The sequence below is a fragment of the Polypterus senegalus genome, chromosome 12, assembly GCF_016835505.1.
Source record: "Polypterus senegalus isolate Bchr_013 chromosome 12, ASM1683550v1, whole genome shotgun sequence".
Classification (NCBI taxonomy): domain Eukaryota; kingdom Metazoa; phylum Chordata; class Cladistia; order Polypteriformes; family Polypteridae; genus Polypterus; species Polypterus senegalus.
The window spans coordinates 39,493,918-39,506,632 of record NC_053165.1 but is presented as its reverse complement, the minus strand read 5'-3'; the positions used below and the strand labels follow the sequence as shown (position 1 = coordinate 39,506,632).

Below are 12,715 nucleotides of genomic sequence, written 5' to 3'. Positions count from 1 at the left end.
GCACATATACAAGTATCCTGATGTTAATGTGCACATTTCATGTGTGTACTTTTATCCTCCTTTAGCTGAGGCTAGAGCCCCCTCAAGTGGCTTATGATGTACATGCACTGAAGTCTTCAGTTACAACTGCATCACTAACATTTTAAAAAGGCATAAAATTCATTAACTTCACAATTATTAAACATCTGAAGATTGTCAAGGACAATGTCAGCACTTTATTCATACATTACATTATCATACACCTTGTTCCAGTTAAAATGAAAATATAATGGAAAAGTTTATTGAGGAAGGTGAAACTTCTGGAAGACTATTTCCACCACTTAAGAAAAAAAAAAAGTTGTATTTCAAAAAAGATATTGCCTGGCATCATTGTGCACATGTGTGCTCGGAATTTCCTGTGACGGCTACTGAAGGACACATTAAGGATCTGTACATATGTAATCAAGTGACAAGAGGGGACCAAGAATTATAGGTATACATTTAATTCTGAATGTGCTGAGGGGTAAATTTAATCCGCACAGTTTAGGGTGATAAGGAAGCCAGATATTATCGGAGTGGAACTTGGTGTATGGCAAGAAGTAACCTGCTGTTGCTGGTAACATTGGTGTGGAAGGAAAGATGAAGAAACCATGTAACTTGCAATCAAGGGAAACTAACTGAGCAAAAGTTATAGGCATACATTTAATTTTAATCACATTAAAGTTTAGTAAGTTTGATATAGATTTTTTAACTTAGGCAAAGTGGTACTGGAAAGCCATCATTCCTGACTCAAGCTGCCAGGATCTGCATGAGTGTATGACAAGGAGCAACAGTGTTATATACGCCAGGCCTTTGCAGGGCACAATTGCATAGGCCAATCAGAAATGAGTGTGCTACGTGCAATACACCAACAGAAGCCAATAAATAAATTACATGTTTAGTTTTAATATAGTTATATACTACAGATATTTTGAAACAGTGTGATCTGGTGTCACAGCTGGTAGTGTTTATACCTTGAATGATCTGGGTCTCAGGTCTGGGACAAAAAAAGATGATGGATGTTCTTTACTTCACAGCACATGAAGGACTAAACTTTTTTTGTTAATTGGGAAGTATTTCTGAAACATTTCCAGTGTTCAATGATCTTGCCTGCCGCTGCCAGTAACATTAGGCATGTACATACAGAGAGAGTTTAAACATGCGCATAAGCTTGCAATTAACTGACATGCACAGGGGGTACATACAAACTCCATGCAGACTCTGGCACTGCGAGTCAGAATATTATGCCAAGCCTGAGATTTTTTTAGGAATGTACAAAAATAATATTATTAGAATGGATGAAATGATAAGGGAGCTTATTTGATTCAGCCACTGATAATAGTTCAAAAGGCAAAGAAGGAAGCTCTTAGAATTTATATATTGGATAGAAAAAACACACAACTTCATGGGGGAAGCTCCATGACACACAAACAACCATTATTTAGGTAATCCAAGTAAAAGTTGCATGCAAAAAATTACAGCAGGGGCAAGACCCCGATCTCTGCAAATTCTAATTATGCGCCTGCCGCTCTGCCTGTATTATATAAAAAAAAATAAAAATCTATACCAAGTTTACTAAACTTTAATTTGATTAAAAGTAAATGTATGCCTATAACTTTTGTTAAGTTATTGTCCTTTGATTGTAAGATGTGTGTTTTCTTCATAATAGTAAGCAGAACCAAAATACTTTTGTGAACATGGTTGTTACTTTACCCATTATACAACCAGAAGTACTTGGCTGTTGCAGCTGCTTTATTTACCTTTTGACTTTTATCAGTATTTTTCCCCCAGCCATTATCTTGAACATTTCCAGGGCACAGCACAAATTCATACATTGAAAATTCTACCCAATCACTTCCTGTATAGCTGTTTGTACAGATTATCATTAACTACCCCTCAACTAATTAGAAATCTAATGGTTCAACACCTACTTCAGATATAGTTTTCTTGTAAGGATCATTAGTGTTATAATTGCAGAAACCCTATGGAGTACAAACATTTAATTTAACAAATATGCTCTGTATTGGGTATCTTGGATTTGAATTAGAAATTTTAGATAAGGAATGAAGGACAGTTCTTGATGAAATAAACTTTTCACCAGTTTGTATGAAACATCCAATTCAAAACTATCCATCAGACATGTCTTTATTCACTCACACATCAAGAACCTAATTGTGAGTGGTATCATTAGGTACCTGATTCACTAGGTTGTTTAGAATTTAATTTCAGATTTTAGTAATTATTAGGATTCCATGTCTGTCTATTAAAAAACTGTTTAGGGTAATACTCAATGGGCCGCTACTGCTCAATGAACAATTATTGTGACAGCACAGTCTTATCCTGTTTCATTGCAAAAAAAACTAATCCAATGGGCAAACGTTGTCTTACTTTATTGTTTTAGGAAAAGAAAAAGTTTTATTTTGTAAGGAATATTTCAAAATTACATTAGAACTTGGCAAGCATTTATTAATGATATCTTCAATCAATTGAGAAAGTTGAATCATTGCAAAAGTTTTGGATGCTTTAGTTTCTTTGAGTAGTAACTTCAAAATATATTTGTGCTATTTATTTATTTCTTTGCTGTAGATAGGTATGGTTATCTGATTGGTTTTGAATAATCATTGTACAGTATATCTTATTGTCTTACAATTTACCTATTTTATTGCAATTCTTAAAAATAAATAAATATTAAAATAATAATACAACTGGAAATGTAATGTAAAATTATTGCTACAATTTTTAAAACGTTTTAAATGTCATGTTATGGTTTTAGGGTGGCACGGTGGCGCAGTGGGTAGCGCTGCTGCCTCGCAGTAAGGAGAACCGTGTTCGCTTCCCGGGTGCTCCCTGTGTGGAGTTTGCATGTTCTCCTCATGTCTGTGTGGGTTTCACCCGGGTACTCCGGTTTCCTCCCACAGTGCAAAGACATGCAGGTTAGGTGCATTGGCAATCCTAAATTGTCCCTAGTGTGTGGTGTGTGTGTGTGTGTGTGTGTGTGTGTGTGTGTGCACCCTGCGGTGGGCTGGCCGGGGTTTGTTTCCTGCCTTGCGCCCTGTGTTGGCTGTGATTGCAGACAGCAGACCCCTGTGACCCTGTAGTTTGGATATAGCGGGTTGGATAATGGATGGATGAATGTTTTGGTTTTAGCCAAACCAGAATATAATCATATTCTCTTGGTCTTTATACCAAGCATTTTACACACATAAAAAAACAGCTGAAATTTATTACAAAATCAAATAATACAGTGGAACCTCGGGTCACGACCGAAATTCGTTCCAAAACTGTGGTCGCAACCTGATTTGGTCGTGACCCAAACTGATTTCCCCCTTAGGATTGTATGTAAATACAATTAATCCGTTCTAGACCGTAAAGAATTAAAGAATTTTAAGCACAAAAATAGTTAATTATACCATAGAATGCACAGTGTAATAGTAAAATAAATATAAAAACATTGAATAACACTAAGAAAACCTTGAACAGATAAAACTAACATTGCAAGAGTACACGCTAAAACCTTACGAACCGCTCGCTGTAAACACTTTTTTTAATGAGTTTTAAGCACAGGGAAAAAAATGAAAATTTAAAAATCCTTAATTTATACAAAAAATAACCATAAATAACCAAGAAAACTAACCTTGCATGAGTCGAGTTCTGGCATGATGGAAGTGAGCAGGAAGAACTAGCCACTCATAGAAGGATAGTTTTGCAGCAAATCGCTATAAATCTTCCTGGCTTTCTCGCATAACATCGCCTCGCTTACGCCATCCCCTGCAAGTTGCTTCTCATTCAACTACACTAGCAACAGTTTTTCCACCTCTTCCAGCACTTGAGGCCTCTGCTTGGTTAACACTGTAACTCCTTTTGCAACATCAGCTGCTTTAATGGCTTCTTTCTGCTTTAGAATAGTTGCATTCGTAGATCTTGGACTCAGCGGCAAGACCAGTAACATGAACGCCACGCTCATATTTTTCAATAATTTCTTTCTTTAATTCGATTTCAATTTTCTTGGAACCTTTCTTCTCCCCAACACTACCACTCTTCACTTGCTTAAAAGGCCATGGTTAATTGCAAGATTAATGCAAAAGCACACGAAATAGAGCACAGAGTTAACAGCGAATGCACGCACGTCTGACCGAGAACAACGTACAGGGAGAGACTGAACACATGCGGAAATCATCAGCGCGTACGAACCGGAAGGGAAACTGGCTTGTTCGTCACCCGAGTGTGTGGTCGTGAACAGATGGAAAAGTTTGGCGAACTTTTTGGTGGTAACCCGATTTGTACGTGTTCCGAGACGTTAGTGACCACTGTAAATGCAAAATACCAATGCCAGTAAGGTCAGGGGAAAGGGGCCAGACAAAAAGTAGAACACTATCCACCCCAGTAGAGATCTTAAATCTTCTTCTCGTTTCGGCTGCTCCAGTTAGGGGTTGCCACAGCGGATCATCTGTCCACATATGGATTTGGCAAAATTTTACACCGGAAAGACCTTCCTGACGTAACCCTTCCCATTTATCCAGGCAGAGATCTTAAATAAAAAAAATTAAAAAAAATGACAAGAAATGTAAATCATACTGGCTTGGTTGTAACCAAAAATAAAAAAGGACAGTGTCTGTGAGTTAGGTAAAGGCTCAGATTTGAAAAATGAGCTACAATTTCCCTTGGCTAATGGTGGCGAAAGCAGCACCAGCCCAAGCATGGCTACTGCAATGGCCACTTAACTGAGGGAAGGACCTTACCATCAGACCCAAACTGTTATGGCTATTTCAGTGCCCCCCCAAGTCCCTGACCACCAGAGCAAGGCAAGATTAGCCTACACATGAAATGGACAAAAAAATCTAAAGTTTCACCAAGTGTACAAATCATACAATTACATTATTAGGAAATGACACAACACATTACACACTCAAATTACTCATAACCTTTATAAAGAAATACCAAAACAAAGAACTAAGAATCGCAAATCAGTGGCAAGCTATCCTGACACATAACCTAGTCCCAGAAACAAGACTTGGACAAATCAAACAGGACGTTGCTGCTAACTTACAGATACAAACAGGCAATACCAACAACAACACAGTCTCATGCAGCCTTCAGACAGATAACACATTCAACAATGAAAACTCTAGAACAGTGGGCACTACCACAACTGATATTGTTAACAACGAACCCACCAAGACACTATCCATTGAGTATTAGATACTATTACACACACTGATAGAGGACATTGAAATAACACTCATATGATGCATAGGAACAGACACATGTGAGTATCCAGTTATACCAAAACCACTAAAAACTAAGAAACTGTCAATAACATGAAAATATACTTCCACAACACACAGCTATACTTAAAACACTAGCAGATATGCATACACTGAATAAAAATGCAGCTGCAGTCACCATCATTACCCACACTGAAAAGAAAACACGAAACAGAAAACAACACAACAACACCACACCAACCTTGGAAACCTGCCTTGGAACAGCGACTAGAAACACAGATAAAGGACATTAGACCTTACTTTGGTTAATTAACAAGGAGAACAACAAATCAGCAAAACTGCAAAGAAACCTTCATTAAATATTAAAAAGAATAAAAACATACATGAAACCTGAAGAGCACAATGAACATATACAGTGGTGTGAAAAACTATTTGCCCCCTTCCTGATTTTTTATTCTTTTGCATGTTTGTCACACAAAATGTTTCTGATCATCAAACACATTTAACCATTAGTCAAATATAACACAAGTAAACACAAAATGCAGTTTTTAAATGATGTTTTTTATTATTTAGGGAGAAAAAAAAATCCAAACCTACATGGCCCTGTGTGAAAAAGTAATTGCCCCCTGAACCTAATAACTGGTTGGGCCACCCTTAGCAGCAATAACTGCAATCGAGCGTTTGCGATAACTTGCAATGAGTCTTTTACAGCGCTCTGGAGGAATGTTGGCCCACTCATCTTTGCAGAATTGTTGTAATTCAGCTTTATTTGAGGGTTTTCTAGCATGAACCGCCTTTTTAAGGTCATGCCATAGCATCTCAATTGGATTTAGGTCAGGACTTTGACTAGGCCACTCCAAAGTCTTCATTTTGTTTTTCTTCAGCCATTCAGAGGTGGATTTGCTGGTGTGTTTTGGGTCATTGTCCTGTTGCAGCACCCAAGATTGCTTCAGCTTGAGTTGACGAACAGATGGCGGAAATTCTCCTTCAGGATTTTTGGTAGACAGTAGAATTCATGGTTCCATCTATCACAGCAAGCCTTCCAGGTCCTGAAGCAGCAAAACAACCCCAGACCATGACACTACCACCACCATATTTTACTGTTGGTATGATGTTCTTTTTCTGAAAAGCTGTGTTCCTTTTGAACCAGATGTAACAGGACATTTGCCTTCCAAAAAGTTCAACTTTTGTCTCATCAGTCCACAAGGTATTTTCCCAAAAGTCTTGGCAATCATTGAGATGTTTCTTAGCAAAATTGATACGAGCCCTAATGTTCATTTTGCTTAACAGTGGTTTGCGTCTTGGAAATCTGCCATGCAGGCCGTTTTTGCCCAGTCTCTTTCTTATGGTGGAGTCCTGAACACTGACCTTAATTGAGGCAAGTGAGGCCTGCAGTTCTTTAGACGTTGTCCTGGGGTCTTTTGTGACCTCTCGGATGAGTCGTCTCTGCGCTCTTGGGGTAATTTTGGTCGGCCGGCCACTCCTGGGAAGGTTCAAAACTGTTCCATGTTTTTGCCATTTGTGGATAATGGCTCTCACTGTGGTTCGCTGGAGTCCCAAAGCTTTAGAAATGGCTTTATAACCTTTACCAGACTGATAGATCTCAATTACTTCTGTTCTCATTTGTTCCTGAATTTCTTTGGATCTTGGCATGATGTCTAGCTTTTGAGGTGCTTTTGGTCTACTTCTCTGTGTCAGGCAGCCCCTATTTAAGTGATTTCTTGATTGAAACAGGTGTGGCAGTAATCAGGCCTGGGGGTGGCTATGGAAATTGAACTCAGGTGTGATACACCATAGTTAGGTTATTTTTTAACAAGGGGGCAATTACTTTTTCACACAGGGCAATGTAGGTTTGGATTTTTTTTCTCCCTAAATAATAAAAACCATCATTTAAAAACTGCATTTTGTGTTTACTTGTGTTATATTTGACTAATGGTTAAATGTGTTTGATGATCAGAAACATTTTGTGTGACAAACATGCAAAAGAATAAGAAATCAGGAAGGGGGCAAATAGTTTTTCACACCACTGTAGACACATACATCAATACACTTAGATAAAAACTCATACTAAAGAGGCTAAACCATAGCACATTATGCATACTATGAAAACAACAAAACTCACAACATCAAAATATTGTAAATTTGTTATACAGACACATAGTGAATAACACATCAATAAAAAACAATGGCATGCCAACACAGGAAAAGCCTTACTGGTCTTATCCGGTAGGTTTAATAGCTTAGATGAAGGAGGAGATACACAATATGGTCAATATAACACAAATGCACTTCAAGCAAATGACCTTAACAGATCTCACAGAAACAATAAGGAAAACACTCAAATGGAAGGCAGTGGGCTTGAATAGAGTTCACAGTTTCTGGAATAAGAGTTTCACCACTCTATACTTGGTACCTGAAGACAAGCTGACCTTCATTATACCCAATGCACACCTCAGTTTATAACAGAAGACATCAAATAAATGAAACCCAAGTCACAGAAGAAAAGGCAGAATTTGAATGGAGCCCATGAGGTACAGATCAGAGGCAGGGGGTCAGGAGTGAAAGCCCTGGGGACGAGGTAAGGCTAGCACTCATGGAGGGCCTAAGAAAGGCAAGCTTACTTGGGAGAGTAGGAGCAGCCCATTAGGCGGTGTCTTCTACAGGAGCCGATGGACTGGTGTGGGGTGGGCGAGGAGTGTGAGTGGCTTGGTGAAGTGTCCCATGTATGCCGACAATAGTAAGATTTGAGCCCAGGATATAAACTTTGACTGCAAATGTTGGTGGGTATCTCCTCTGGCTGAGGATACCAATAACTGTGAGCTATGAGGACACTAGAGTTTGAAAGAAGCATGGAGGCTCATGATGGTTTTATGCTAAGGATGACTACCCCGATTTTTAACTCAATTTTATTGGAATATTTGTCTATTTATGTGATTTTAACCTCCATAACTTTGCACATGATTTTATCCTGGATTTGTTTTTTTTTTTTATCAATTTTGAGCACTGCGCTTTTTGCACCCATGTTTGAATGTGAATAAAAGCACCTGCACACTTATACCACCTCTTGACTGTTTGTGCTCTTACTTTACAGTGTATCCCCAAGTACTTTATTGACAGTTCTGGGTCCAAGAGGCTTCTGAAAGTATTTCAAGGAGTGTGGAGCCAGCCTGGACCATCACAAATGAGTATAGAAGGGAGAGGGCTCCTGAAAGAATTTGTGAGGTAAAACTTCCTGTGGTCAAAGGCTGTGTTTTGTTTATCTTCGCGCGTGTATTTTTCAGATCCACCATACTTGTGTTTTATTCTTAAAATTAAAACATTCACTATGATGCAGCATTTCATCTATAACGTTTAAAGATTTCATTTTTCAAATTTTTTGGTTAATCATCCTTCACTCTCAAGACAGACTGAAGGGTCTTCCATTTACAAGTAGTTTTATTAAAATATTTCTACTGAATTGAAATGAAAGCTTAGTACAAATATAGGATTATATTTCACTAAGAAAAACAGACAAATAACTCCTCCACAGTGTGAAACAACTTACTGTGAAATTACTGGAAAAGAAAAAAGTGGAGCAAATGTAATGTAAAATGATTTGCTGCTGGCAAAGGTGAAAAAATATAGTGCTACAACAGGTCACATGAATTTTATGAACCAAAATTTGAGGTTTGAGCTTTCAAATAGACATTCTTTCTTACTATACAAAAATTCAGCACCATATTCAGTTGGCCAATTATATAGGAGGCCCATGTTCTGTCCCTCAGAAAACTGCCTGAAGCTCAGTTTGATTAATACTCATTTTTGAACTATCTACAATGAAAATGCACATTAACACCTAAGCTTTTAAAACAACTTGAAACTAGAACATAGAAGAAAAGCCAGTATACAATGTACTAGTATATGCCAGGGAATCGTTAAACAAAGATTTCACAAGAAAGCATGAAAACCAGGAATTTCAAATACACCTATTTACTACAGCATAATCTTGTGGGCCAGGTACACATCTGAAGGCAATCCATTAAAAAGTTTGGAATGAATAGAGACAAAAGTCTGCCCTGGAAAGTCTATACCCATAGGGCTTTTTCATAACACATACTCCCCCAACACATCCAGTCCATAAAGTTTAAACCACTGGGGTTTCAGGGAGAGAGCAAAATGACACTGATCAAAAAACTTAATGCTGAAAGAAAATTAAAAAAGCTAAAATTGCTGCTGTCAATTCAGGTGCTCAGAAGCACAATGTAACTGAAGCCTAATAATTAATTTTTTACATTGTAATGAATGCTGTTCCTTTGCAACATTATGTTATGTTAATTTTTAAAATGTGCAATATACTCTTTGCACACAGCGGTAGATAGTTTATCATAATCATATATTTGCTCTCTCCCAGGTTACCGAAAGCACTACTGATCTTTCCAGTTCAAAATCACTGCAGCTTTAAGCAAAATTCACTTGTCTTTGTCTCCAGATGTACAGTGGTGTGAAAAACTATTTGCCCCCTTCCTGATTTCTTATTCTTTTGCATGTTTGTCACACAAAATGTTTCTGATCATCAAACACATTTAACTATTAGTGAAATATAACACAAGTAAACACAAAATGCAGTTTTTAAATGATGGTTTTTATTATTTAGGGAGAAAAAAAAATCCAAACCTACATGGCCCTGTGTGAAAAAGTAATTGCCCCCTTGTATAAATGGTGCGTATGCACAAAAATGTTATGTAAGAATGTTTCCACGTTCAAATCGCGATGTATAAAACATAAACTTAGCATAAAGCCACGCACATTTCCACGGTAGCTCATACCCTGTCGTATGCAAGTTCTGCGTTCGGTTTTGCAGACTTGCGGCACCCAGCATCAAAGCAGTGCTACTGTTTCTGTGTAGTTATACTTTCTTTTTTAGATCCACATCCCTGACGTGGCTTTATAAATACACTGAAATTAACCGCATATTGTTTATTAGTTTAAAGCACCTAACTGTAATTAACCTATAACAATATAATGGTCCACAGAATGGTCAAACTATTCCAAATACCATAACTGCTTTAACGTTGTTACTCACACAGCACCTTCTTCTTTCAGCTACTCCAGTTAGGGGTTTCCACATCGAATCATGTTTTTCCATATTACTCTCATTGCATCACTCAGAGTATTTACTGTATATCACTGTATTTGAGTGTGAATCACAGCTGTACTGCAGCTGATCGGAAAGAGAATAATTGGAATACAGCATCAAGCACACACTGCCTCAGCCATGCTGTCTATTGAACTGCTCTCATACAGCAAACGCTTCAGAGCCTTTCCCTACGGTTCAGAAACAGTTTCATCCCAAGAACTCTAAACGCACTCAATCAGTCCATCAAGTGCTCCTTGTAGAACTGTTTGTACTTATAAGTACAATTACAAGTACAAAGAAGAGTAAGGACAGGAATTGGAGGTTAGTACGTTTGAAAGAGACAGTACTGCTACAATGAATTATTTCATTGAAGGTCGCGTATGGCACAGCAAGCATCTTGCGTGAGACATGAACAATCACTGTGCCACCGTGTTACCATGTTTAATAACATGCTTTAACTCCTATCATCATGAAAATGATATCAAGATACATCTCAGTATTTTAATTATTCAGAGAGCTGTACTATAACGAATGTAATGGATTCTGTGTCCTGTTGGAGGAAGAGAAAGCCCGGAAGCATGTAGTGATTCACACACATAGAAGATCATATACAAAACAAAGCATTTAAGGCGATACTTTAGTTACAATGGTATTTGAGAAACTAGTAAATTAAATGATTTTAAGATGAAGTTTATGATGTTCTACTTTAATGACAAAATAAACTAAGTGATGAAAGTGGAAATTTAGAGATTAAAGTTGACATTTTGAGCTTTTTTGTCCACTGTGTGCCTTTTTTTTTTCTCTGTACCCTAATAAGCTTTCATATGACCCTCTGATGGTGGGCTACGACTCACCTTTTCATGGCGAGTTTGATATGTGACAATTTCTTTTTTTATTTCGGGCACTGTGCGACTTTGTGAACTTGAGCTTTCAAGTTTCTCCGACATGCTATGTCACTCGATCAACTTCCTTTTATTGTTTATACCACTGTTTAAATAAAGAGTAAGTTTTTCTTTGCCTCCACTTGGTATTCGCTGAAATTCTATTTTCACTCGTGCTTTTGCCATTGTCTTTTCACAGAAGGCTGAGCTTAAGGGCTATTTATATTGATTTGCATATTTAAAGAGGCATAATTTTGGGAGTAGTTGGGGTGGGACAGCAGGCGCGTGCACATGCGTTTCTTTTCACGGTGACCGGGATTTACAGAGAGACAGAACATGGAAGTTGGCGTTCGCACAGATTTAAGCATCTGGATTTTTTTGTGTGTAAGCACATTTCCGCTTCTGTCCGTATGCCATGTTATAATGTGAATTCTACGCACGGCGTTATGCATGAGGCCCCAGGAAAGGCAAAAAAAAAATATTCAGTTATTGAGTGAACCCTCCTTACCAGCTGCTTGGTCTGCTCAGCTACCTTCACTCGTAGTTGTGCAATCTGTTCATTCACCAAACCCTTAAATGAAAGAAATAAAATATATTTGTGCCATCCAACAGACATTAAAGTACAATTTTTTTTAGAATGTCTGCATTTTATAAATGTTTAGTTACAAGTAATTTAGATGAATGCTATGTTTAAAAATGGTTTTCTTATGAAAATGCATAATATATATATTGATACTAATGTAGGGATTAAGTATACATCCCAAAGAACTGTATGGCTAAAAATAATGAAATAATAACCACTTAATTTACTAAATAAAATTAGTTAAATCTTACAATTAAAATTTTAATATTAAAATAACAGCTTTCTATTCAAAATGAAAATATAACCTTATTGATACAAACATATAACTCACATAGTCATTTTAAGCATGGCATGCAGTTAATCAGTGAATCACATGTAAACTTTGTGTGGTAAATTGTTGCATTGTACAAAATATACCCCTGTCGATATTACTTGAATACTTTACAGTATATGCCCTCAAGAAGGCAGAGTATTCCATTTTTGCAATATTAATTATATAAAAAAAAAACTTAATCAAAATTGCATTAATAAGCATATCAGGTATAGGTACCGGTTGAAGAGGGGAGAAGTTAGAGCCATTTCTTTAAATGGTGATGAACTCCACAGAAGGGATAAAGGTGCACAGCTTGTTCCACCAGTGAGTCTATTATCAGTTATTATTCATAAATGCCATATTTGTTTAAATTTTTTACCATACCTGTGTATCTGTGGAATTCTTCTTTGATGATGGTTATTTATTTCTGTTTTGGGAAAACAACCCATGTGTGTTTGCATGCAGATGCTGCTTAGGTACACATTTGTGATTACTTAGCCAATATGTGTGACATTGTTTAAAAATACTGCCCTTTAAAAAAAAAAAAGGAAATGTCCAAGTTTGTGTGCTCAGAACCAC

General features: G+C 37.3%; 1 protein-coding gene across 1 annotated transcript in view; it reads right to left on the bottom strand.

Annotated features, from left to right (window-relative positions):
- Positions 1-12,715, bottom strand: part of nuf2 (UF2 component of NDC80 kinetochore complex) — a 63,937-nt gene that overhangs the window by 13,682 nt on the left and 37,540 nt on the right. Inside the window, exon 9 of the mRNA XM_039770914.1 lies at positions 11,749-11,811. Coding sequence (XP_039626848.1) covers positions 11,749-11,811 — 63 coding nt within the window. The remainder of the gene's footprint in view (positions 1-11,748; positions 11,812-12,715) is intronic.